Here is a 27980-nt window from a genome sequence, read left to right as displayed (position 1 = left end):
GGTGTGGGGACAAATGCAATCGGAGTCTCCTTGGTGGCAATCATAGACTTTAATTATTAACAGACATTTCTGATTTGATGGCTTCTGCCTAAAGGTGCTGGTTGAAGTACAGAGCTCAGAGAGGAACAGTCTTAATTTGACTATTGGAGAACAGCTGCTCCCAGGCTCCGTCTTCTTCCTGTCTGCTCAAAACTCTCCAAATGTAAGAGGTCGAGAGTATCTGTGCTCTTATCTGAGGTCCACATGAGTGACAGGAAGGGAAAAGGTGAGACCAGAAAAGAGCCATTTGTCCTTCTTCTTTTCTTCTTCTAATTTCTTCTTCTTCTTCTTCTTCTTCTTCTTCTTCTTCTTCTTCTTCTTCTTCTTCTTCTTCTTCTTCTTCTTCTTCTTCTTCTCCTCCTCCTCCTCCTCCTCCTCCTCCTCCTCCTCCTCCTCCTCCTCCTCCTCCTCTTCCTCCTCCTCCTCCTCCTCCTTTTTCTCCTCCCCCTGCTCCTCCTCCTGTTCCTGTTCCTCCTTCTCCTCCTGCTTCTTTGAAACCAACTCTTATTGATTCCAGGCTGGCCTTACACTCACTAGGTAGCCAAGGATTACTTTAAACTTCTGGTCCTATTTTTTAACCTCTTAATATTGGGATTGCAGGAGCACACCACCATGCCCATGTAACTTGTTTTCTCTTACTTTTCCTCATGCTAAAGTTCTTTCTCTAATAAGAGCAGAGATCTTGAAGACAAGTCCCAGGCCAAGAGCCAGGAGTTGCCCCATCTGGCTTGACACTAGTCTATCTCACTGAGTACTCTGGAGAAAAATCTCTTCTCATCTGAGTCTCGTGGTGCCCTTATGGCTTGGGTATGCCTTAGACTGCAGGACTTATGTTTCTTTTGTTGCCTATGAGGTGCAGAGGCAAAGGGAATCCCCGGTAATGATTGATAGCTTAGGGAAAAGACAGAATCTGGGACGAGGTGGTGTCTCTTCCAGTGATGTTTATAGAAAGGCTGTGGCCTGACTCTCAGCATTTAGTAGACACCGGAAGCCTAGTGAGTTTTCGGATCTGTTGTCTGAATCAAGAAGAGAAGAAAGGAGAGATGGAGGAGAAGAGCTATCCTGACATCCTAGCATATGTGTATAAAGAGGCTTCAAATGGCTCTTCCTCCTGAAATGAGCCCCTGCTCTGAACCCTCGTCTCTCAGAGACACCTCTTGGGCTCAACTCATTTCCACCTTACTCTTTAACAGCAAAAAGAACTCCTCACGCTCTCTCCTAAACAGGCATAAGTAGGCCAGGCTTCCACGACTGAGGGAGGAACCAGCACACCTCTGAGAACAGGAGGGAAGAGCCTGGGTGATGGGCGAGGGTGGGCTGCGAGTGGATCAATGTGATTCTCAAGTTGATTGTCACAGGCAGGGGTAGGTGGTCAGCACTGCCTAGGCTTCCTGGGGACCATCATGGACCTGCGCAGCTATTGTGCTGGACTGAAACAGGAATGCTGAGTAGGCCATGTCAGCTTCCTCCTTGGATGACTAGGAAGAAACAGAAGAGGCATTAGTAGATGGCCGGTGACAGAAAGGACATACATCTGTTTACCGTCTCTGCTGGAGCAAAACACACTTCTGAGACCTCACTCTTAGCCAGCCCCCAGGAAGAGATAAATTTTGAGAAATGGAAAGTTGTAGCCTCTAAAAATATCTCCCACTGTCTCACTACCCCCTTATGCAAAGCAGGATGGAACACTGTTGGTGGGGCCTGTCCCCAGAAGCTATGCTCTTGTAGTCTACAGGCAAAGTGGCCTAGGTTGTTGTCCACCAAGGTATCCTGTGTTTTCTTCCTCCACTGCACTAGAGGGGCAGCATTTTAGCTCTGTTCTGTTGGCAGGGACTCATCTCTAGGACTGACTTCCACAGGCTAATTCTCTAAATGCATGATGTTTGATGGTATAAGGAGGGGCAGATACAGTAGATAGTGTCAGTGCTCCAAGATGAGAAGCAAAAGGACATCATAAGGAACCTTAGGAAGGCAAAATAGGAGGGCAGTTTGCATCCCAATGGTAGGAGTTGCCTCTTCTGGGATTTCATGATACTGGTTGGGGTGGGCAAGGGCTTCTAGTAATGATCAAGAAGCCCACCATCAATGAATGCCTTCCAGCCTCCTCAGGAGAAAGGACAATCCTGGGGAAACCCTCCAAGGAAGATGTGTGACCATGGAAAGACCCTAGGGCCCCATAGCTCAGGAAGACCACCCACTCAGTCCTCACTGCTAACATGGGACTCTCCACACGTGACTAGATCTTTCACAGCTTCGCAGCTTACAGCTGTGTTCCACTCCTTCTTAAGCTCCAGCTATGTCAGCAGCACCCACACCTGAAGAGCCTGTCTCTTCCTCAGAAAGGCCTCTTGGATACTGTATTTATAGCATCTTCCCTGTTTGGGGGCTGGGAGGGGGGCGGTCAGACTCCATGCGGAGGTGACTTGGTCCTGATGTCCAACTGCAGTCTGAATTCCCCATCATGCACTGGGACATCCTTCCTTCTCCCTTACCCTTTTTGCTTTCTTGGATTCCTCTGGCTCGGTGGTACACTCGGTGGTAGTCTCTATTTCTGTATGGAGAGAGAGAGAGAGAGAGAAAGAGAGAGTGTGCGTGCATGTGTGTGTGTGTGTGTGTTTGTGTGTGTGTGTTCTTAGCCCTTACCCATTTCTCTTCCTTCCTGGATGGGGACAGATCCAGTTCTGTTCTCCCCAAACCTGGGCATTCTCAAGATACATACCATCTTTTCCTTCGAGGACTGTTTCTTGTGTGTCTGGAGTGGCGCCCATGTTGTCATTGCCTCCCAAATCCCTGGAGTTCCTGAAGTCTCCCATGCTAATGTCTGTCCTGTAGCTGCTGATTGACATGCGGTCTGTTTGGCAGAAGAGTCGGTGTCAGTGCCGGGGTAGGGCCATGGGTAAGGAGAGCAGGGTGTGTTGCTCTCTCTGAAATGACCTGGCATATGCCTTAGCAAGTGGGACACCAAGGAGTGCTACCTTTTGATGCTTACCTCCAAATTAAAATGAAAACAGTCTGGCTCCCTTTCTTGGTGGTCAAGATTCTGGGGCCTTTGCCAATCTGTGACTCAGTTCACAGAACTTAATCTAGTTTAAATCAGCCATGTGAGGGGGTTGTGAGTGCCCTATCTTGAGCCACTGGGACACGGAGGAATAGAATGGGGCATACCAGAGTCACAGAACTGATTAGCTGAGCTGGAGATGGGGCGAGGGGCATCTTGGGTACTCACCTACATTCTTCCGATGTCGGACTCTGGCCACCCACACAGCCACAGCACCCACTGCCAGCACCAAACCCAGGGGCACCAGGGTGGAGAATAGGACTTTGGAGCTCCCGCTTTGTCCACCAGCACTGCAAGAGGGATTAATCCAGCCCATTACTGAGAGCGAGATCATTAGCATGTGCTAGGCTACCCCAGCTAGAGCCCTCCCCGACCGACCCCGTCTATATTTTTGATGTAGTTTTCAAGTCTGTTTTGATAAGGGCCAGCTCCTCACCCCTGCCCTGAACCAGCAAGTCAAGGACCTGGCCTTCTTTATACTCTGGGCTTGAGATACTGAACTGGACGGTTCCAGCTATGAAAGAAGGGTTGTGCTCCTTCTCCTCTGCTGACAAGCATACTCGAAGGCTGTGAGAGCTGACCATCTGCTGTTCTCTCACACACACTCTGCTACTTGGTTCTAGTGACCCAGACTTGGAGTTTGGTCTCTGGAGTGTTCTCTGTGTGGGAAATCTTCTCACCTGCCAGCATTCCCAGATGCTCTGTTCTCCTGAGCTTGGTCTCCCGCATTCTGTATCTCTCTTTCGTCTGCAAAAAGCCTGGGGTCCAGATTGGCCTTGTTTTCATCCTCCCTGACAGAGGATTCCATTGCCTCTTCCTCTGGAGCATCTTTTGCACGTGCGTTTGCATCTGTCGGGTTGATGTGGGGTGACCCTGAAGCAGAGCAAAACAAGACAAAGCAGGTTACAGTTTTCCTCTGTGCTTTTAAGCCTGTGGGTTACAGAGAAATCGCGGGGTAGGATCTGAAAGCTCCAGAGGTGGACTAGCACTAGACTTGGAGGTGAAAACCTTCTCTAGATCCCCAGACACTATTTCTACTCATGCTGCTTCCGCACCGTGGTTACCTCTACCCTAGTCTCTACCCTCTGGTCATCAAGTTCATTTCTGGCATCAAGGATGTAGGTAACAGATCCACCTGTGACAACAGGCTGACAGGGAGATTTTCACAGCACCAAAATCCTGTCCCAGGAGCAGAGTGAGACAGGGCTGCCTTTAGGCAGCAGATTGGCAATGGCTTCTCTTCAATCAGTTTTGTTTTACACAGACTTCGTGAGATTTCCAGGGGCTAAGCTGCCCTCACTATGTAAGATACCTTATGTGACATTTTAAACAGAGGCTGGGAGTGCAAACTTGTATACATGTTAATATTGTTTTCTTTCCTCTTTCTTCTTTCGGTGTCAGGAATCGAACCTGGGGCATCGTGGATGAGAAACACATGCTCGAATCTAAGCTATCCTCTCAGTCCTGGGTCTTAGTGTTTTTGTTTAAGATGAGGTTTCAGGCCGTCACTCGTGAGCAGTCTTGTGCAGATGCAGGAAGAGGAAGTGTACTGATATGAGTCTGACTCTGAGACTGCTATGTAAGATCGCTGGATGGAGAGGGGGCTTCAGTCTGGTGTTCTCTTACTCCGTCCCTCTTAGAGGAAAATCTGAGGACTACCCCGATCATGGGAGGCTATGGGTGCTGGCACTGACTGCCCTTGGGACTCACCTCTGGTCCTCTCTTCAACTGCTACATAGATGGCTGTAGTTTCTCCATAGACCTGACCTTCTTTTACCCCACACCAGTACCAGCCTTCATCTTCCTTTTTGACCGGGTTCAGGGTCATGGAGACGATCTGGCTGCTCTGGTCACAGCTCACAGAGGACTGGCGGGCACCTTCATCATGGCTCGGCAGGATGTGGCAGCCGTCGTTGCTCCACTTGCACCAGTATTTCTCCTGGGAGTAGAATTTGCACGGATAGTGGCAGGAGATTGTGAAGGTCTCTCCTATCACCGCGGTCGCGTTCTGTGGTGTCACCTCAAGGTCTGGCTTCTTTGTAGCTGGGGGGAGGGGGGAGAGAGAGTGGCAGGAAGACATGGACACAGAAATTGAGACTTGGAGATGCTACAGGGGAAGGAGAGGGGTGGCTTCAGTGTGTGGTGTGTGTTGCCCCTGAAGTTAGCATTGTAATACATTATTCTGAATACGTAAGAAGCAGAAATCTATGCTAATAGGATGACAATTGATGACCATCATATCAATCAATCCAGAGTCTGATGTAGTATACAGCCTTGCTCACTGGCTTCTGCTTGTCTCTCTTACTCTACAAAGAGCCATGTCCAATATTCTACAGCGGATATCTACCTAATGCAAAGTAGGCTAATCCTTCCGATACCGGGAAGTGTGGCAAGTGATGGTTGAAAGAACCTGGGGTGCTGGTCACAGGTGTGGAAATGTGACCTCTGGATAGGAAGGTCCTTCCTACACCTGTATGGATGAAGATAGCATAGCAGAAAAGATGTCTAGGGGACGTGACTGCTGCTATCGGGATGGTCTTCAGCCTCCTCCCTCCACCTGGTGTAGATCTGCGCTCACCTTCAGCAACCTGCAGTTCTATCGTGGTTCTCCAGCGAGAGTCACCATCGGTAAGACACCAGTAGAAGCCAGAATCCTGGGTGGTGAGCTGGTTGAGGATGACAGTGTAGGCGCCACTGCCCGGCTGATCGAACAGTGCCAGTCGGCCTTCATATCCTTCTTGCACCAGGGCCTGGGTCCCCACGAGCACCGGGCAGCGTCCATTCTCGTCGGCTTCCCAGTGACACCAGTACTTGAGGCTGCTGCTTTCCTTGGGGTTATAGGGACAGACGATGGCCACAGAGCCTCCTGTGACACCCTTCACAACAGAGCGACTATTGGGAATCGTGGACTCTGAAATACAGACGGGGATGGTGTGACAGGACTGAATGTACCAAATAGCCTTGTGCACCCCAAGCAACATTTCTCCCCATGACATCCACTATGGAGACAGTTTAGACAAGTCACCAACCCCTCCTGAGAATATAAAAACAATTTTATTTGTGTCTGAATCTATAACCAGAGTCTGGAGGCCAGACTCCAATGACTTCAGAATGAGTCTCTCATTCCTCTCTCCCCACCTCATTCTCGACAGGTAATGGAAGACATTTAAGAGATAATACTGGTCTCTCTCCTTTGATTTCTTATCAAATCTCTCTCTAAATAAGCATTCAATATATTTCTTATTCTAAAAACTAGCTCAAAGTATTGTACCTAAATTAAGAAAATATATTTGGAATAGGTCTGCTTTAAAATATAAACTAAAACTATGTGGTATGAATTTTACAAACCAAAGACCCCAAGAGTCATCTCTGAGAGTACAGTGGCTAATGCAGACGTCAAGGGAGAAACCATGGTGACTGAAGGTGTCAGGGATGGGGAGAAGACTCAGAGTTGGGAATAGAAAAACGGTGTCAGGAACATAGCCCCCTCCAAACTGTGTCAGAAAAGTCATAGGAACAGGTATTTTGAACTTCAAATACTGGCTTTCTGCTTCTTATGAGGAGTCTGCGCACTGTGCTTTAGGGTGAGAAGGAGCAAGGGTTGAATCCTGTCTTGCTGACGGCTCGTGGAGGTCTAGCTGCTGAACCGGCTTATGCTGTGTAACAAATTACCCTAAGAGCTGTGGGAGTGGAATCTTTAGATGCTGGGTTATTGCCTTTCCCGGAAGCCTTTAAGGTCATGGTATGCCAATGGTCTTCCACCTGGGTGTGAGAGAAATGGGGTACAACTTGCTCTGGAGTTGGTTGGAGTAGGAAGAGGAACATGGGTCTATCATTGGTACTGAATCCCATCTACTAGTCAGGCCCCCAAAGGGGTTCTACTTTCCTTATTCTTGTTAGCCAGAGATAGCCATCAATAGGTCCTTGATAATACAGAAGAATAATTGGGAATTAGCCTAAGATAGACAGAAGCTACATTTTCTGGCTCTCCTCAACTGCATCCCACACTGTACTTGGTTCAAGACTTTCCAGCAAGTAGATGCTGCTGATGGACATGAATATCAAGAAATATGTCAGAGGGGTAAGCTAGTGTCTTGCCTGCCGTCCCATGCCACCCCACCTTACTTCTCACCTTCATTGACAAAGAGTTGCCAAGCCTGGACGGGCCAGCCTTCTTGAGGCAAACCAGAACTGTGCGCTCCACACTGGTAGTGCCCTGCATCCTCCTTCCTCAGGCCTGTGATCAACACACTGAAGCGGCCATTGTCATCCCTGGGGGTTAGCAGGATCCTGCCTTCAAAGGCTGGATCTCTCTTCCCCAGGGTGTTGATGATGACATCACAGGTTTCCTTGTTCTTCCGACACAGATATTTGGCATCATTTGCCACTTCACGGCCCAGGTCACATTCAAAAGTCACTGAGGACCTCAGGTCTTTATAAAGCAGCTCTGGCTCAGGCTCTAGCACCTGGAGGTCAGCATTATTTTTATCAGCACTGGGGCCTTCTCCAGCTTGGCAAACATACAGTCCAGCATCACTGGGTATTAGGTGGCTAATGTTGACATAGAATATATCGCGGCTGGTCCCTTTCATAAAAAGGATTGCTCTGTCCTTATAGCTGGGGTCCACGTACTCAGTAGAGTCGATGACAACTTCGCAGGCCTCTCCTCTCTTCTTACACAGGGATTTCTTGCTATGAGCATTCCCCTCTTTGAAACGGCATTCGATGGTCACAGTTCTGCCTATGTCCTTTGTGTAGACATGGGTGTCATTTGGGAACTCAGGAACTGTGGAATGAAGAACAGGGGTAATTTATAATTTTTGTTTTGTGACATCGGGCCATTAGTTATAACCAGTGAGGGTTCTGTATAGTCTAGAATGCCCTCCTCCCTAGAGGAACACTGTCCGAATTTTTCTATAGGAACTTATACAACAGTACACCAAAGAAAAGACCTCCAAAGCAAAGGTTTTACTTTGATTTCCCCCCTGCCCTTGTTTTCATGCCATTCTTCTCAAAAGCAAACAATAGAAATGAGAATTCTTCTTCCCAAAGGCAGACCATAGAAACATGACCCCTTTATCCTAAAGCCATCCACAAACTATAAAAATATTACTTTTATCTTCCCATTCTTTTTTTGTAAAAGCTGTCCAGAAAGAACCTCCTGACCTACCATTCTATATGTTAAGGTGTTCATTGCCAAGTCTGCCTCACACTCCAACAAGAAGTACTAGCGCTGAGGGGCCGGGGAGAATCTGAGCTGATGGGCCTTTCTGGGTTTTCCATTTACACTGCTTCCACGAGAGTTCACATGTATTTCGTCCTATCTCATCTCTATCTGACCACTCCTGCCTCAAAAAACCCAAGATTAAATCCTATATTTACATGGGCATTGTGAAGGTTCCTATGAATGTAAAACTTCAATAAATGGAGCTCTGGAGAGATAGATCAAGAGTTAGATACTCTTCCAGAGAGGACCAGGATTCAATTCCTAGCATCCACCTGGTGGTTTACAACTGTCTACAACTCCAGTCCCATGAGATCTGACAGCTCTTCTGGCCCCTGAAGGTACCAGGAACTCATATTATACACAGAAATGCTGACAAAATATTCATACATATAAAATAAATAAATTAATTTAAAAAACCAACTTAGTTAAATGAAGCCATGTATTCTCTTGTTACCCTGTCCTTTGTTGAGGTCTTGGCTGTGACTTTTGTGAGTGAGGTCAGTAATTACCCATCTATCTCCTCCCTCTGTCAGGGCCCATCCTGACTTCCATCTCCTCAGGAAGGGTTTCTGTAAGCTGGTGCTAATTTCTCCCTTCTCCATGTCCTGCTGAACCTCTTCATTAGTCACTATGTCTAGTCTAAGCTCTACCTCTGTAGACTGGAGAATGGAGACATTTTCTTCTCTGCTTGAACAGCATCGAGTTTTGGTAGGTGCCAAGTTAACATGTATAGAAACAAACAGAATTGAATGGGAATTGTCTAAAACTATAGTCCAAATATTTTGGGTTGCCTTGTGAAGCAGAGCCTGCTATTGGGATCAGAGCCTGTATTCCCAGTATCTGTAGTATTCTTCTAGGTATCCAGAAGGGGTCAACTGTGAATACCCCTCAGCTCTTAAGAATCCACAGAGCACAGAAACAACCTTCTTATTTAGTGTACAGTTGATAGCACGCACATCCCGAAGAGCGATGCGTATCCTTCAAAGCCCCACATATTCACTCTCTTGAGTGTTTTCTTTTAACTCTGAGACAAGCAGAACTCTTGTCAATGGTGAACCCTTAGCAGAACACCCTTTTCTTCCTCTCTTCTTTCAGTGTTTAGAAACCAACCATTTCAGGGGCCTAGACTTTAATAAAGATATGAAATTTATGTTGATAATCCTAATGAACCAATGGATCCCACTAAAATCCATTTTATGGAGAAGCCTTTTGTGGCCCCAAATGCTCTTGGTGTATTTTCTTCCTTGTTAGGTGTCACAGATGTTCTATAAACTAACGACATGACAGCCCCAAGGATGATGAAGCAGAAGGTTTTAATTGTAGACATGAGGGAGAGAGAACAGCCAGAGGCATCTGGAAGAGTCCAGAGCAGGGAAAGTAGTAGACTGAACATGACTAGCAGACTAGGAGAGAGGTGGGAGCAGAGTAGACTCTCTGTCTCTGTCTCTGTCTCTCTCTGTCTCTGTCTGTCTCTGTCTCTCTGACTCTCTGACTCTCTGTCTCTCTGTCTCTCTCTGTCTCTGTCTCTGTCTCTGTCTCTCTCTCTCTCTCTCTCTCTCTCTCTCTCTCTCTCTCTCTGTGTGTGTGTGTGTGTGTGTGTGTAGTGGGGCAAAGAAAGTGTGGACCAAAAACAGGGAGCGTAGCTGAAATAGCATGGTATACGAAGAAAGGAGTAGCTTGGGGGGGATGAATAGCTGGGGGAGAAAGGAGTAGCTGGGGGAGAAAGGAATAGGTGGGGGAGAGGAAGGTCCATGAGCTAGGGAAGTTCAGTGTAGGGTCAGGATACCAGCATGGGCTTTGAAATGTCTAAGAGGTAGTTGTACTCCTGAAGGAGGCCGGAGGCTTTAATACGCTTTGGTATACTAATAGGCACCACAGATAGCCATTTGTCCCATCTGTCAGTGGTAAAGGAAATGGCCCCTTTGGAAAACTGGTTTCAAGAGTTCCTGAGGAATTCCTGCTTTTGTCTGTCATCCGGAATTTGAGGAAAAGGAGTTTCCTTTGGACCTGACAGATGTTATGTCTCAACTCTATCAAATATAACAAAAACTGTCCTTCTGTCACCAACTGAAGCCCGAGATGCTTGTTAGAGACCCAGAAGATATGGAAAATCTCACCCATTTCCTCATATGTCTTGATGTTCTATTATGGAAAGTCTGCCTCAGGAGGAAGGAGACTTCGGACTTCATGTCAAGAAACCCTTCTGTAGGAGGTATTTTCCGCCAGCAAACTCTCTCACCATACCTGAATTGATTTCATTTGCTTTACCCGGAAGCCCAGGATGTCTGAATTCTTACCCTGGCTGACCTCCAGGCTGACATCGAAAAACAGGCCTCGGTTAGTGGTACCCAGACCACACTTGTAGCTCCCAGTGTCCTCCTGGGTGAGATGTGCAATGTTAATCACAAATGTGCTATTCTCTGGGAAGTTGATGAGGCTGGCTCTGCCTGAATACTCCTTCGAGAGGTAGCCATTTGAAGAGATGAGGGTTGCGCAGTAGCCGTTGGCTCCTTGTCGGCACCAGTATTTCCGGGTGTGCCGGTTGACAGAGGTGTCTGGGTAGTAGCACGTGATGGAGACCGAGTTACCTTCAATACTACTCACATCCTGGGGACCAAATATGGGGCTTTGTGTGGAGACCCCTGTGGAAACAAAAGGCAAGAGCTCTAAAAACTGATAGAGGTTGAGAAGGCTGATAGGATCCACATAGCTCATGCCGAGGAATGAAATTTCTAATTTATGTGTATTCCCTAGTTTTTATGTGATGCTACAATCACACGACGTAAATGAATTTACACTTTACAAAAGTAAATTGCTTAATCATAATTGGGTTCAATTTTAATTGTAACGTGATAAGTAAGTAAATTCCATTTTGTCCCGGGCATCCACTTTAGTAGCCGTTGGCCTCTGACCTAAGTTCGAAAAGTTCTAACCTCCTCCCCTAAATTGTACAACTGTTCTGAAATGATTAACAGTTTGCTCTGGCTTCTGTAAACACGCTTATCACTGTTGGCAGGAGAAGCGGCAGTTTCTCACGTAGTTATAAATTCTGCAGAAGTGGAGTGATTATTGTGTTCACCTTTAAAACCCTTCTCTCCATCTGGTCAGGTGAGGCTAGCTACCTTGCTAGCAGAAATAATAAATCTGGCTACTTCTAATCTGTAGTTGAGTCCGTGGTCTTCTCTTATAGTGGCATCAAACTCCACAAGAATTTTGGAGGCCCCTGAGAGATTCTGGGAGACTCTAGACACAGGGCCAAGGATCCAGGATAGACCCAAGCAGGGGCAAGTCTGAAGCAGATTTGGAGATCTGGGGGGCACCTGAGATCATGGGTGCTACAAATTAAAAAGTCACTAGTCATGAACGGGTGCTAGACAGTACCACAATTTGGAGGCCCAGGGGCAAACAGTTCTATATGGGGCAAGCAGTTTTGTGAATTTGGAGGCCCTGGGGTTCCCCAGACTGTGACCACTGCAAATTTGCAAACTGAAGCAAAGTGGAAGCAAGTATTGTTGGCTGATTGTTGATTGTTGCTCAAGACAGTACTGATCAGCGAGTTGTTCTGGGAAGTCCTGACATCTGGGGAGACATGGAGGAGACTGAATGTGATTGTAGATCCAGTCTCCAGAGATAGAGAAGATGTCCTCCTGTACCCCTGGCTGTTTTATGTTTGTTTTGTTTTGTTTTGTTTTGGGCACATAAGTGAAGGTGTTCAATGTATGTGTCTGACTCCTCTGAACGTGTGAATGTTTTGCCTTTTTATATCGCTTGTGTTTGGTGGATTCGGTTTGTCTGGCGGGCTTATGAGTTTTGTTACAGAAACGGGAGGCGGACACGTCTCTGATGAGCTATAAGCTGTAACACTTCCAGGAGTTCTGTGAACAGACTGTAGAGTTAAGATATCATCTAGAAAGCTACCCACTCTCCGTGAACTAGAATGGCTTATTTTTATGTGGGATAGCCAGATGCAGGGTCCTTCAACCCCCAGATTTCCAAGAGAGTCTGGCACATGGTCTCAGGGACTCCTAGTCAGCTACACCAGTTTCTTTATATTGATTGTTGGTTCACTCTCTTTGTTAAGGCCCCTCTATGGCTGAAGCGTTGTGCCCTAAAACAAGGTTCCTTTGTTTTAGTTACCAAGTCAATAAGCCAAGGGCTGAGTAGAAACCTAAGTAAAATACCTGATCTTTCTATACTGGCCCCTGTGGAGATGGATTTTCCCCTACCAGTCCAGGATCCAGCCATCTACGAGGGGGACCATGCACCGACAGTCCCACGAATCTACCCTACTTTGCCCTCAACTTCACGCACTTGGTGTGTGCTGGATTAGGTTCCACCCCAGACAAGCAAGATCTCAGCTATTTTCCCTCTCAGAGAGGCACCCCCTACTGGGCTCCAATCCCTGTCACCACAAGAGGCTTACCAGGAGCAGAGATCCTGACTTCCTTATCTAGTTTATGGCTTTTTATTTTCTTAACCTGTACAATTGGAAGACTCAGAACCCTCCCTTCTCTGATATGCCTCAAGCCCTCATCGACTTGTTGGAAATTATTTTCTTTACCAACCAACCCATCTGGGATGATTGTAGGTAGCTTCTAAGTATCTTTTTTACTGCTGAGCAGAGAGATGACTGAAGCCAGGAAGGTTGTGATGGGTCCAGGGTTAACCAGGGTAGATGCAGAGGAAAGATGTGAATGAATATTGCCCTCAGTTTTACCAAACTGGGAACCCAACACTGACCAAGATAAGGGGGCACTAGACACATATTGCTAGACCTTAGTGACTGGAATGAGAGCAGAGGCCCCAATTAATCTCTCAAAGGTATTCAGGGGAATCATGACTCTCTTGCTGGGCTCCTGAAGCACCTCCAGGAAGCTTACCAGAGGTTTACCTCTATACATCTGTATGGCCCTGGAAACCAGCAGGACATTAATATTGCTTTTGTCACTTGTTGGGCCCAGATATTCACAGGAAGTTATAGAAATGAGAACATCTTGAGGGAATGAATAGGTCATAGTTAGGAATTGCTCAGAAACATTTAACGGCAGAGATCCAGATGAGAAGAAAGACAGAAGACTGGTCAGAATCATGGTGGTGATGTTCAGAGAAGTGCCTGATAAAAACAAAAAGGCGACCTACCTTAGAAGACCAAATCAGCCTTGATCCAGATTGGAGAGGGCCCAATACACATATTACAAAGATGGAGGACAGAGGAAAAAAATGCCCTACTTGCAGGCAGGAAAGAGGAGGCAAATGCTCAAAATGACAGAATCAGACTGGCAGGGCTGAAGCTCTATACTAATGAGCCCCCAGGAGCGCATGGTCACAGGAAAAGTAGGGGGTAGAATTCTGGTTCTATGGGTACAGCCTACTCAGTGTTAATTCAACTCCTGGCCCCCCCTACTAAGGAAAAGAACCACCATACAAGGAACCACAGGGACTGGAACCTATGCTTCGACCATCACCTAAGAAGTGAACCCTGGATGAGGTACTGTTCTGAGCACCCTCATTGGTAGAGACTTGTTAAGAAAACTTGGTGCCACCATCATGCTCAATGAGAAGTAGTAAGCCATTCTGGACCTAAGGAGTCCAGGCCCAGTGATCTTGGTGACTTGCCCTTTATCAGAAGAATATAAAATGACAGAAAAGAGTAATGAGGAACTGGGAACAGGTGACCCCTTCCTAACAATGCTAATGTTCCCTAGAATGTGAAACCAACTCCCCTGGACTGGCCTCATTCCGGCCACCAGTTGTTCAGCTCTCAAGCTCAGCCTTGCCTATAAGGGTAGAGCAGTACCCTATCTCAAGAGAAGCTAAGGCAGGCATTAGAAAGTGTCAACTGCCTTAGAGATGCCGGTATTTTGGTTCCCTGCCACTCCCTTTGAAAGACTCCTCTGCTCCTTGTCATTAAGGCACTAAAGACTATCTTTCTGTTCAGATCTTAAAAGAAGTAGTAAGAGAGTGGACATTATCCCCAGACAGTACCGAATTCTTATGCTTTGCTCATTCTATTAGATCAAGGAAAAACTATATATGACATCTTAGACGTTAAGGATGTCTTTTTCTCTCTGCCTCTGGCACCTGTGAGCCAACCAATATTTGTGTTTGAATGGACATACCGTGAGTCAGGGTTCAGTGGCCAATTAATCTGGACTTGACTACCCACAGGGGTTTAAGAACTCCCCTCCTCTGATGAGGTTCTCAATGCATATCTGCTTGAGTGCCTCCAAGGGTACTTGAATGTCGCCCTCTTGCGGTATGTGGATGATCTCTTTATCACCACCCTACCTGGAGAAGTGAAAAAAAAAACAAAAACAAAAAACAAAAAACCCACAGAGGAACCTTGAAAGGCTTCAGAAGCTGTGCTACTATGTGTCTGCTAAAAAGGCCTGAGTGTGCTCTAATAAGGTAACTTATCTGGGGAATTGCATTGAGGGCAGCAACAAGAGGACCCTGCCCTCAAGCCTGATCCATGTTATTCTGGATATCCCTGAGCCACAGGGTAAAAGGTAGGTGAGAGAATTCTTGGGTACAGTTAGAAACTGCAGAATGTGGGTGCCCAGCTTTGTGGAAATAGCAAAGCCATTATACAAGAGCCTGTGAGGAAATGATACCCCTGAGTTGGGAGGGCAAAGAAAAGGAGGCTTTCCGAAGGTTCAAGGAAACCTTGATGTGAGTCCCAGTGCTCAGGCTACCTGACATTGATAAACCCTTCCAGTTGTTTGTGGAGGAACGACAAGAGGCACAGTGACTCAAACTTTTGGATGCTGGAAAAGGCCTGTGTCCTATTCGTCTAAATGTCTAGATCCCATTGTAGCAGGATGGCAAACTTGCATCCAGGCCATTGCTGCCACAGCACTAATGTTAAAGGCTGCTGTTAAAGGAGACCGTTGATAAACTAACCATGGAATAGGAAGGAAATGGTTGTCACAGTTTCCCACTCCATTGAGATGCTCCTTGGAGGAGCCTCAGAGCTCATCTCATCCACCATCAGGTTCTTCTTTTAGATGCACCCAGGATCAGATTCTCACCTTCTGCAGGGTTAAACCGAGCTTCCCTCCTACTTGACCCTGAAGAACAGCTAGTGCATTACTGTGCCCAGGCCATCAATCACATGTGGTATGGACCATTAGACCTCTGAGACAAGCCCCTTGGGCAGACAAATACAATCTTATTCACCTATGGAAGCACTTATGTACGGGATGGGTTCTGGTATGCAGGAGGGGCTTTAGTGACACTCAGAGGTGATCTGGGTGCAACCTCTGCCTCAAGGGACATCAGCCCAAAAGGTAGAACTGATAAGCCTTAACCTAGGCACTGTCGACATCTGTACCATAGGCTGCACACCTTTGCAACATACCCATGGTCCTTTGTACCAGAAGTGGGGCCTGCTGACCTCTGCAGAAAAGATCAAAAACAAGGAGGAGAAGCTTTTGGCTGCCACAGAAGTTTGCTATTATCCATTGCTGAGACACAAAAAGAGATTTGGTAGAAAACCAAGGCAACAGATTTACAGATGCTAAAGTGAGAAAAATAGTCACAAAGTAAGTGAGGCCACCTCAACATTAGGCCCTCCACATGTGTACATCAGTAAGGAAGAAAAATGATCCAGACAGTAGGAGTTCACTAAAACTGAGGACTCATAGATGTTCCACATGGGGCCCCCATTCTACCAGAAGCTTTGGGGTCCTCTCCTCCTCTCTCAAAGCCATTATGGGATCAACCAAATTAAAAGAATTAATTAGGGACAGGTGCTTTCGCAGTCACCTACATGAAAGAGTTGGAGTTGAATGAATTACCCACAATGTGCCCCCTGTGCCGAGGTGAATCCAAGAGAAGAAACAATAGCACCTCAGGATGTTCAAGGAAGGGGCTTAGTTCCAGAGAACACTGGGAGTTGGATTATAGAAGTTACTCTGACAAGATTTGGTTATCTGTAATTGCTAGGTTTTTTAGGTACTTTTCCAAGATAGAAAATTTCTCACAAAGTCAGATACACCCACTGTGGTTCCTAAAAAGTTACTGACGGGGATTATTATTTCCTGATTTGGTCTTCTTCCCTCTTTGGGTTCTGACAATGGCCTACCTTCATGGTCAAAGTCTCTCAAGCACTAAAATGCTAGAATACACTGTAAATAGTCTTGCTCCTGTGGACCCCAGAGTTCAGGACAGATAGAAAGAGTTAACAGGACTAATAGAGATATTAATTAAATCTGGGCAGAAACTGGCAAGGGGTGGTTAGAGCAACTTCCTACTGTAATTTTTAGAATCAGAGTTTCCCCCAACTGGGATAAGCGACACATTTTGAAATAATCTTTGGTCGTAGCCTCCACTTATTCCTGCAAAGAGAAAGCCGCCACAGACTATTGAAATGTCTAATTACTCTTCCTCGAGTCCTCATAAGCATTGCAACAGATGATCCAAGATATCCGTGTTACCTATCACCCGCGCCACCACCCCCTGAGTACAGGTTCCAGCTCAGGGACTTGGTGTGTGTCCTTTGCCTGCCCAGCAGAACCTTGAACCTTCCAGGAAGGGGCCATATCCAGTGACCGTGACAACACCAACAGCCATCGAGATAGTGGGGGTTAAGGCTTAGATCCGCCACTCTCATCTAAAGATGGACACGACCAGTCAAAAGAAAGGAGAAAAATGGAGAGTAATGCAAAATTGTCATCTGCCCCTAAAGGTGCATTTCATTCACAAGACTCAGATACTAATGTTGGGAATCTTGAAAGATATCTTTTATACTTGGCCCACTGAAAATGTTAAGGTTTGGGACTGGGAGTTGTCAAAAGGATCATGCATCTTTTATCCATGGTCAGCAACTAGAAAAATAATGCATATTCTCCAAAATGCCTTCCCTGCTTTTTTTATATTTGATCTATGTGACCCTTTAAGGGGTATTCAGTCCAGGCTGACAAAAAAGATGAGGATCGATCACTTCTAAAATGTAGTATGTTTGAGTTGATGTGGTGGTCACTCCCAAGATGCGATAAAAATATAGTAAATGAAACCATTTTCCATTATGTCCAGCTGATGGACCAGTCCATTACCACCAGCAGGAAGGAGATTATTATTGTTCTGAAGCAAGCTGTGAGACCGAGCTTGTTGGAGAAAGCACTCAGAAGGCAGAGGTAGGCGGATCTCTGTGAGTTCAAGACTAGCCTGGTCTACAGCTAGTTCTAGGAGAGCCAGTGCCATACAGAGAAATTCTGTCTCAAAAACAAACAAACAACCCCCCCAAACACCAAAAACATGTTTAAAAAAAAGCCAGCTGCCTCTTTTACCAAAGAGGAGGGTGTCTCCCCTTCCTGTCCTCTCTCCTTGGACCACTACGCCCATGGTAATAAATCAACCTTCAGTCTCCTCCAAAGATTATATGGTCATAGACTCAACCTCAACTGTAATTCAAAAGGACGTAAGTCAACATCGGGTTATGTTGATAATGTCCTCAAGCTTGGGGGACATTACACACACCTTGATGAATATCCTCCCTAACCTGGGAAGTGAATGTTGGTTTTGCCTAGGCTCTAGGCCTCCATTTTAAAGGGGGATAGGTGTCAATCTCTCAGTTACTCCAACTGCCACCTGATCTGAGAATTTAAATTGTGAACCAGAGGAAAGTAAGCTTGCCCTAGGAGACCTCCAAGGACTAGGTACTTGTTTAACATCTTCAACTTACAGTTACTCAGCTTCCCTTTGTGGCTAATCCCACAGTGCTCACATGTACACAGAAGAGTCTGAATACATTAGAATGCACTTCCTGGCTCCTTTAGAGAACATGGTGGGCCTGCACATTTGACCTCATTGGAGGCATAACTGCTGAATATCTAGAGTTTTGGCCACAGGAAGGAAATCTCTACATTCTAACCTATATCCTTCCCCAAGTCGATGTGTACACTGTAGAGGAGCTCAGAAAACAGTAGCCTGTGTATATAGGATACTCCCACTGTGAGGGCCAAGGTCTAGTTAGAGGAAGACCTGGCTGCCTTCGGAATGGCGGCTTTAATTATTCAAGACCACGACTTCAAAGTTCTAAACAATAGAGAAGACCAGGACACCAAGCGCCTCAACAATTCTGCTGGACAACTAGAAAAACAAGTAGGATTCCTTAACAGAAGTGGTTTTATAGGACGGCTGAGGATGACATTTGCTATTCCCTAAGGAGGGAGTCTTTGTGCTGCATGAGGTGAAAAACCTGTTTTTATGCTCACGACACAGGAGTCATCCTAGAACCATTAAGCATGGTCCAGAAACGCTTAGATGCAAGGGCGAGGGAGTCTGCCAGGCCCCTAGTTGATAGCAATATGGTGCCTCTTGGATTACTTCAACTGCCTTTGCCGAACCTACTCTTCTACTGCTCCTTGGTGTTATGACCAGCCTTGGAATTTTAAATGGACCGCGGGTGAACATACATTAAAGAAAGGAAAATAAAAAACAGTCATGCTAAAATGGTCCTACATGTTCATTATCAACCCGTACCTTAGCAGGCATGGGGAATGTGGTAGCTAGTAAAATTCCATTTTGTAACAGGCGCCCATTTTAGTGGTCATTGGCTTCTGACCTAAATTCCTAAAAGATCCAACCCCTTTTCTCCTCTCCTAAACTGTGTAACTTTTGTGAAATGATTAACAGCTTGTTCTGGTTTCTGCAAACTTGTTTATCGCTGTGGGCAGAGGGACCGGTTTCTTGTGTAGCTGTGGGAGTGGGGAGTGAAACAGTTCCTCATGTGGCTGGGGGAGAGGGACAATTCTTGGCCTAGCTGTACATTCCACACAAGTGGCGTAATCGTGGTGTTTGCCTTTAAAACCTTTTCCCCATCCTGGTGGTGTGGCACGGTTCTGATTTGACTTAGAGATGGTTGCCTTGGTAGAAAAAAAAATAATAAATTTAGCTAAATTATAATCCAAATTGCATCTGTGGTCTTTTCCTGTGGTCCTGAATTCCACAATAGTAACTCATAAACAATTATCTTTTTAAAGACAATCAGTAGTAAGCTAGTGGCATCTTGACACTACTTTCGTAGAATGTTCTGCATTTGATTTATAATTTCCCTTTGTAAATGATTTCCTTTCTTACACTGAGAACATTAAGGACCAGGAAAATTAGTTAATTTAGTTAATTTCCCCTAAATGACACAATTCAGAAAAGATATTTGGCTTGAGGTCAGCATTTTTTTTTTTGTTTTGTTTTTTTTCCTCCCTCTAGAGTGGACCCTTTACCAGTCTCCTGGCCTTAAAATTAGGCATTTTCATCTCTGTCTCTGATTACCAGTGCTTATCGGATGATTTTAGCCATGCCTTTTCTGCATTGGCCCTGTGTGACTGTGTCTTAAAGGGATACATATCTTGCGAGAGACGTTGCTGGGGGTAACTCTGATATGTGTGTGTGTGTGTGTGTGTGTGTGTGTGTGTGTGTGTGTGTGTGTGTGGTCTCCATGAAGTCAGGATCAAGAAGTCTACCAGAAAGAGTTTGAGCTGGGGAGTTGGGGCCATCAGACCTACCTGAGAAGACAGTTACCAAGAGGGCGAACAAGGAGAGCCTCATCGCTTGTGGCTTCCAAGGAGGTTGCGGCATGTTGGTTCACTTCTTGTATAAGATGCTGAAAGACAATAACCCATGTAGATGAAGTTCCTCTGTAACACCTATTTGCTTTCCGTATCCAGAAATTGTGTAAATCCTATTGAATTAAGAAATGATGCATAGATGGTTCTTCCTCAGAGCTAAGGACTCCTGGTTCTCCTCTCCTCTTTCTTTCCCTCGTCTACAATAAAAACCATCCTCTTACCCAATACATGCTCTTAATTGCTCTTCAATAGTTGTAAGTATCTTTGTCTTCTTACCTAGGCTGCATGCTCCTTTGGGTGAGGGAAGCGGATGGTGTTCTTTGTTGCCATGTGGGACTCAGTATTGGGCACACCATAACATGGTCCTGTCTTTCCCTGTCAGTTCCCCTCCCTACACCCATGGAGGTGAAGGAGGCGGACGTGTTTTGGGGTGGGTGTTGAGCAAACTGAGACAGGAAGAAGAGTTAAACAAGTCTGGTGTTTGTAAAAGGATACAAAAGCGTGTGAATGTCACAAAAGGGTTAAAAGTGAGAATGGGTAAAGTGGGGCTGGGGGAAATCTGAGCCCTGGCTTGTCTGGCTTATTTATTCTGTCAGCCTCTCCTCTGCTTCAGGGTTCTGATCTTACACTTCTACTGGATGCTACAATGCCTATTGAAACTGATAGCATGACCATTCCATGGAATGGTTAAGAGGAAGGTTTTTGTTGAGGAGAGAGAGAGAGAGAGAGAGAGAGAGAGAGAGAGAGAGAGAGAGAGAGAGAGAGAGAGAGAGAGCGCAACAGACACAGAGAGACACAGAAAGACAGACAGAGACAGACAGAGGGAGACATAAAAACATAGCAAAAATAGCAGGGTTATAAGGAGAAAGAGTAGCTGTAAGAAAGAAGCCCATGAGCTGGAGGGATTTTAGGGTAGGGAAGGGGCTAGGGTGTGTTCTTTAGATACTGAAGGAGCCTCGAGGCCAGCATGAGCTTTGATAAGTTAATAGGTACCACAGGTAGCCATATGTTCCTTCTACCAGAGGTGAGGGAAATGACTCCTTTTGGTACAAGTGGAACCAGTGTTACAAGTTCCTGAGGAGCGCTGACTTTTGTCAAGCCACCAGACAGCCTCCTATAGTTCAGGCTGAGACCATTTCTGGATATTTGGACTGCCTTTTTGAGTTTGGGGAGTTAGAGTTTCCTCTAGACCCAAAATGATTCATTTGAGTTTTACAAGTACCCTTGAAATAAGACAGATAGAAAGACATAATCACAAGAAAATTAAGAGCTTGAGATTATGAGTTCTGCCCAAGATGTCTAACGATTCCATGATAGGGTCAGAGACAAAATGGAGATATCACTTTTCCTGTCCGTTGAGTTCTGTCAGAAAGAGATGTAGGACACAGACAACCCATGTGGACTTTGTCCATAGTCCAGGGCTAGAAAGGACTGAAGCTTGGGCCCATTCGAGGCTGTATTATCTCATGGACCCAGACTATACTCTAGACTCTAGAGCCAAGAGGACGACAGAAGAAAGGAGAGGGGACTCCCCCATTTTCCAACAGACTTTGGGGACTTTGCCTGACTTTAAACTTTGGAATGAGTTGATGGAGCTTTTAAAGGAGAAAAACAATGATAATAGACAATAATGAATTCTCATAAAGATAAGGAAACTGTAAGCAGAAGGCAGGTTGGGTATTATCTCTTCCTTGCTTGCCCCTGACTGCGGGTTCCCAGAGACTCCCTTTACAGCTGAGCCAAGGGCAATAGAGTTGTTTATCTTAGTTATTTCTTTTCCCCAAGGGAATTTCCCTGCAAGAAACCCTTTTATTTCCTCTTAGAGATAAAGCTATTCTGTTCCTCTAGTTCTTTGGAAGAGTGAGGGCAGGGTTGGGGACAGACATGGGTGTCAGATGGTAACTAAAGGCTGTTTTATCAGGGTTAATGGCCCGTGATTTCTTACCCAGTCAATAATAAACTCCTAGAACCTTAGCCAAACTGAGCTTAATTTGAATGTGATCAGGTGCTTGGAGTCATCTGAGTGGCCAGAAGCTTCCAGATAGGAGCAGCTGTGAGGCCAATCTGTTCCCTAACAGTTGGGACGGGTGGTGCCAAGTCCCCAGGACCTGCCCCTTGTGTTGGTCTTGGGTGCAGTCACAGGTGGGAAGGCCAAACATTTACAGCTTTTAAGAGCCCAAACTAATGGTGGTTATCCCTTCTTCTCAGTCATGTCCTAGACTAGAAAAGCGAGTTCTAATATTCATGAAGCAGAACCAGTTGGGCATGCTACCCTCTTCTGGGTAGGTAAACTGACTTTCCTGTTTTACAGAGAACAGGTAGCAGGTTTTCCATGGTCAGGGACCTGACTTCTTGCCTTGGCTTATAATCATTTTGTGACACATTTAGATGGCTAGGTTGATCAGCTTGGAAGTAGGGAGATACATGCATACCTCTAATTTTGTGTGTAGCTCCAAGTCAGGTGTGAGAGCACTGGGTGCACACATTCAGAAGGGAAAACTTCAGGGAGGGTCACCTTGGCAAGAAAGATAAGAGTCTACTCCCAAGGCCCATTTTGGGCAGGAGACTTTTTTTTTTTTAAATGTGAACTCTCTCTCTCTCTCTCTCTCTCTCTCTCTCTCTCTCTCTTTCTCTCTCTCTCAAATTAGAGCTAAAATTTGGAGCAGGTTTTCTAGTAGCAGCTGAAAAGACTCCAATGTTTAAGTCATTTTCACCTCAGTCAAACCTTTCCCAAAGTCCAGGTGATCTAGAACTTAGGGAGGCCCCAAGAGCAGGGCGATTAGATTTGAATCTAAGAAAGGAAAGAAACAGCAAAGAAAGCACTTACTTGTTGCACCCCACACCAGATGTTTTCCTAGGCTCCTCTCATACATGATTTAATGTATTACCGCAGATCCCGGGGGATAAATGCTATTATCTTATTGGTGCAGATGGGAGATCTAAAGGCCAGGGATTCTTGACCCCAAGACCTATATCAGAATTGGAACCGGACCATGAGTCTATTATCACTTCTTGCGTGAATCCAGAGATCAGTTCTCTGGGGTTAGAAATATGCTGGAGCAATAGCTTAGGAAAGGTAAGGTTGTCCTGACTCTTCACCTCCACTTGGGAGCTACATTTTCCTGTTAGCAAATGGCTTCTCTCCCCAATTAATGAAGTGTTATACAGCACCGAAAGGGCCCTGTTTCTATGCTGAGAAAGGATTCTGATATACGGAAACAGTTTCGTTCCTCTAGAGCAGTAGTTCTCAACCTGTGGGTTGTGACCTCTTTGGGACTCAAACAACCCTGATTCACAGGGTTGCATATCCGATATTTACATTTATGATTCATAACAGAAGTACAATTAAAGTTATGAAGTAGTGATAACAGTAATTCTATGGTTGTATGGGGGGGGGCAGTGATCACCACAGCATGGGGAACTGTATTGAGGGGTCAAAGCGTTAGGTAGGTTGGGAACCACGCCTTAGAGGGATGAGTTTGTGTGATGTTTTACAAGATCAAGGGTTATTTTGTACAGACCCACAGCCTACACCAAGTATGGTGTGATTGTAACCTTTTGACTTTGAAAACCTTACCCTCTATGTATTGTCTGGGCACCAAGAGTCTTTTCGCAGGCAAGGCCTACTTTTGTTCGGCCCACTAGAGGACTTGCTGTGCTCTTAGTTGGCTAAATAAGTGTGGTGTTCTGTAACTTTCTTGAGTGGATTATTTCACTAGTATAGTAACTATACTTGCACTGGAACTCGGGCTGAGCTGTATTTCCACTGATGTGGCTGAGATGTTCCAGGCTGCCTGTGTTCTACTGAGTTTGTTTCCTCAAGTTTGCAGATTGGAGCAGAAGCACGGCCACAACGGAGTAGAGTTTACCCCCCTCCTCATAAACCCAGTTTAGCTGGCTCCCCTTTGGTTAAAGTGACTGCTTTTCAGCTTGTTGGACAAACCTTTGCTCATCTAATCTCTAAAGTTCCTCTTTACAGGAAGGGACACCTGGGCCCTACTAGCTTGGCTAGTAAGCTATCTATTCCTGTATCCCCTAAACAGCCTACAGTTTTCACAGCCCAGGAGAAGATAAGATGGAGTTCCCAAAACTCCAGGAGCTACAGAGGAGAAATAGAACACGAGTTAAGAACACCAGAAGCCAAGCGTGACACTTTCTGGCATCTCATGAGTACGAACTTGAAACAGTCAGACAACCTGAAGCTGAGAAGAATAGGGCGGGGACGGCTTGGCTGCACTGGCTTCTCTTTATTTCTTCCTTGGCAGGAACTGAATAGTCCCTTCTCCTATTCCAGGAAGAGCATTGCCTACGTCCATGTGGGATTATCACTTTCACCTCTCACAGACCAGGAGTAGAGCACAGAGTAGCATGAGCTTGGAGATTGGCACATAAAGAAGAGTGCTAGGGATGGAAGAGAAACTGGTAGGTCCAGCCCTCCATTCTCTCATGAGGATAAGGAATAAAAGTCTAACATTCGGGTAGAATATACTGACACAATGCTTTCATCTATAAAATGTGTATGAGAGTTTCAGACTCTTCTAATTTGGAAAGGAACTGCCTTTCTATGGGAGAACAGAGGGAAAGATAGCACTTAGCTTTCAACTCTGTCACTTGGGGTCTGTGTGGGCTTTTAAACTGAGCCTACAGGTCCTCCTCTGCAAAGGGAATAAGATTCTTTATCATAGAGGGTTGTTCTACAGATCAAATAACAAAGTCCTTGCAGAGTGATGGGATTAAAAGTGTTAATTCGCCCACACCTCCCCTACAAAATCATTGAGGTCTTCTCTTTCTTTGGGTCAAAGAGTGAAGGGGGACTAGCAGACTCTTAGCTGGGCATCTTATCAAGACTTGGAGAGAGCTATTTATATTTAGATCGAGCACCATGACTCTGGAGACAAGCATTGTGGCCTGAGTTAAAAGAACACATGAGAATTCTTTCCAAGACCTTTACTGATGTTAACTTTTTTTTTTTATTATTAACTTGAGTATTTCTTATTTACATTTCGAATATTATTCCCTTTCCCAGTTTCCGGGCCAACATCCCCCTAACCCTTCCCCCTCCCCTTCTTTATGGTTGTTCCCCTCCCCATCCTCCCCTCATTACCGCCCTGCCCCCAACAATCATGTTCACTGGGGGTTCAGTCTTAGCAGGACCAAGGGCTTCCCCTTCCACTGGTGCTTTTACTAGGCTATTCATTTGATGTTAACTTTTTAATCCTCACAGCTACCCCAGGAAGCAGGGCCTAAAGTGCAAACAGGTAAGTCATCTGCCCATGGTAAGTGCCCAAGTGAGAACAGGAGAGGAACATACCCAGAACTCAGAGTAGATCTTTGGCTCTCACATGATAGGTACGGGCTGTGTACTTGAACAGCATGCACACACATGTATATGCCACACACATACATGCATATACTACACACATGTATATAGCACACACATACACACACGTATATGCCACATATACACACCACACACACGCACATACATATATACATCACATACACACATGTATATACACATGTATATATCACACACATGCATATATATATATATACCACATACACATGTATACACCACACATACACACACACACTACACACACACACACTAAAGTAATAAAAAATAAATATTACAAAAGGGCATAGGAGCTTAGTGACTGATGTGCTGGAGGGGCTCTGGCTGCTAGAGGAACCAGCAGGAAGAGGAAGGGGCAGACAGAACAGCTTTGGAGAAGAGAGTCAATTTGTTCTCTCCTTGGAAAGGCAATTCTCATGAAGAGTCACCGGACCTGGAGTTGGTGCCAGGAGATCTTTCTTCCTGAAAACCCTGGTCATTGTTTATTTAGCACTGGGCATGGGTGAGGAGTGTTACCTTTGTTTCCTGAGTCTGGTTACATCTATGCCAAAGCTCTCCCACTCCTGCTATGCTGTGTCGATGCCAGCGACTCTGGGATCCTGGCTTCAGTGTACCCAGAGTCATGTTTTCTGCTGAGCCCAGTGCAAACATGTATAGGTCGAGCGTCCCTTGTCTAAAATGCTAGGATCAGAAGTGGTCTCCATTTTAAGTTTTGGGCTATTTTTAGATATCTGATAAGATATCTTGGGAATAGTATCCAAGTCTAAACATACCCTGAAGAAAATTACATATATATATATATATATATACATATACATATACATATATATACATACATACATACACACACATATATACATATATACATACATACATATATATATATATATATATATATATATATATATATATATATATATATAATTGGTGCCCAGAACTAGTGTGGAATTTTTTGCTTGTGTGATATTGGCATTTCAGATTTTAGAATTACATATTCGGGAATACTCAACCTGTAATTAATTAATTACTTTAGAAATGGAGTCTCTGTGTGACCGACCTCTAACTCACAATCCTGCCAACCTTCCCCCTTAGCCCCACAAGTATTAGGATTAAAAGTGTGTTCTAGTTGCATGTATTTTTTTAAGTTAAGTCGCTTGCTTTGCTAGGTGATCTCAAAGGACCTTTAAAACCATATCAGAAAGGGTGTATCAAGATATTGTTTGGAACTGCTGGATGACTCTACTTCCTTCACATTAACGCATGAAGACTTAGCTGCTTCAACTGTGAGATGAAATGCTGTCTACCCTCCCCAGCTCCTTGGTGTTTAGGTGTGGGAAGGAGATGAAGCTGTGAAGCCCCAGGGAAAGTGGATTTACTGAACGAAAAGCTGAAGTGATTGGGTTTCTTGTGAATGAACCCCACAGATCTAGAGATGTGCTGGGAAGCAGGTGGTGGTCACAGAGCTGGCTGTTCTCCTGACTCCTGGTTCAGTTCTTTGAACTACGACACCACATCCAGGGCAGGCAGACGCATGAGTGGAAAGATTCACACATGGCCAAGCCTCTACTTTCACCTACCAGATAGATGCCTTCTCCCCAAATCTCCGGCACTGGCACATCCCTCTTGATAGTCAAGAAAGCGCTACATCCCTTAGCAGAAGGGGAGAGGGTTAATAAAAAGTGTCTTACAAAATGTGTGTGTCTCCTTGATCGAAGTATAGTGGCAGTTACACAAATGGAGCCGGTGCCGAGGATGAAGCTAGGCTGGTGGTACTGTCCTTTGGGATTGGCTTAGGAATATTGTCGGGATGGGGTAAGGCTGCGAGGGCTGAGACCGGTGGTTGCTTAGGTGCTGGGTCAGGGGGTTCATCGGGCACAGGGCTGCTGCCTGCACCCTGGAGGTGGCTCTGCTCTCTACTTATTCTATTACTCTGCAGGGACATTGCTCTCCATTTAAAGCGGGGCAGAGTGACATCGCAATGCATACTTGTTTTTAGTGGCACGAATATGGGGAGGCAAGCCTAGATTGCAAATAGAAATGATTTTAGAGCCTCAGAGAAGCCCATAAAAAAAAAAAAGAATTGAATGTGGCCTCCTCCAAAAGGTAGCCGAGGCTATGTGCTCTGTTGTGCAACCTGCATCCAGATCTCAATTCATTCTTGAGTAGTGGAACTGAATTAAGGTGCCTCCAACTTATTACTAGATTGCTACACTTTACACATATTTTCTCCTTTGGACCCACTCTGTCCAGCAGTGACAACTGTTATCTTTAAATTCCCATTTTACAGATTAAGGCTGGAAAGATCAGGTACTGTGTAAGTCAGCAACTATAGGAGGATAAGGGGATTAGGGCTTAAGGGGAAACAGATGTTTTCTTCTCACCTACGATATTTTGCAGAAAAGGCTGAGGCATGCCAGTGTACATACCTGCCTTTCCTTGGACCACTGGGATCTACCCCTGGACTCCCTGTGACATACAGTCACACCATCTGCCCTGCCCTCCTCACCTTCTCTGTGAGGCTGATAACTGGGAAAGCGGTGGATCACCTAAGCTAATATCCCAAGAAGCATCCTATCCCAGTATCCCAGGAAGCACACTTACTTTTAGCTACTTCCTTCTTTCCAGGTGATTCAGTTTCGGGCACAGCCTGCCAGCCAGTGTGTGCCCCTGCCCTTCTAGAAGCTTCCAGGGAGGCACTGGTGACTGCTGTCAAAACTGAAACTGTGCTCT

At 45.5% G+C, this 27980-nt stretch overlaps 1 protein-coding gene and 1 long non-coding RNA gene across 7 annotated transcripts in view; one reads left to right on the top strand and one right to left on the bottom strand.

Annotated features, from left to right (window-relative positions):
* Positions 1–27313, top strand: part of LOC148001598 (uncharacterized) — a 36632-nt gene extending 9319 nt beyond the window's left edge. For 2 of the 3 annotated variants that reach the window (XR_015635882.1, XR_015635883.1), the window contains exons 3-5: positions 24189–24316; positions 25119–25152; positions 26417–27313. This is a non-coding gene — a long non-coding RNA (uncharacterized LOC148001598). Of the gene's footprint in view, positions 1–22091; positions 22177–24188; positions 24317–25118; positions 25153–26416 lie in introns of those variants that run through there. The other variant, XR_015635884.1, reaches the window with a different exon arrangement.
* On the bottom strand, positions 31–27980 carry Pigr (polymeric immunoglobulin receptor). Of its 4 annotated transcripts, XM_087580054.1 has the most exons (13): positions 27852–27980; positions 26828–26899; positions 22327–22409; positions 19832–19929; positions 10622–10966; positions 7230–7883; positions 5676–6008; positions 4808–5140; positions 3778–3970; positions 3266–3387; positions 2759–2890; positions 2532–2590; positions 31–1517 (listed from the first exon to the last, which is right to left on the bottom strand). In XM_087580054.1, exons 4-13 carry the CDS (start codon positions 19902–19904, stop codon positions 1422–1424), a joined length of 2340 nt encoding a protein of 779 aa, XP_087436180.1. In that variant the 5' UTR covers positions 19905–19929; positions 22327–22409; positions 26828–26899; positions 27852–27980; the 3' UTR covers positions 31–1421.

This window comes from Rattus norvegicus, chromosome 13 (genome assembly GCF_021556685.1).
Source record: "Rattus norvegicus strain SHRSP/BbbUtx chromosome 13, alternate assembly SHRSP_T2T, whole genome shotgun sequence".
Taxonomy (NCBI): Eukaryota; Metazoa; Chordata; class Mammalia; order Rodentia; family Muridae; genus Rattus; species Rattus norvegicus.
This window is presented reverse-complemented; position numbering and strand designations above follow the sequence as displayed.

Bases quoted from the DNA above. Each gene is read 5' to 3' on its own strand.
- Pigr (XM_087580054.1), bottom strand. From the start codon at position 19,904: ATGCCGCAACCTCCTTGGAAGCCACAAGCGATGAGGCTCTCCTTGTTC. The intron at 7,884-10,621 runs GTAAGAATTCAG...TTCATTCCACAG, and splicing joins CAGCCTGGAGGTCAGCCAGG to TTCCTGAGTTCCCAAATGAC. The intron at 1,518-2,531 runs GTAAGGGAGAAG...GTTTCTTCCTAG, and splicing joins AATCCAAGAAAGCAAAAAGG to TCATCCAAGGAGGAAGCTGA.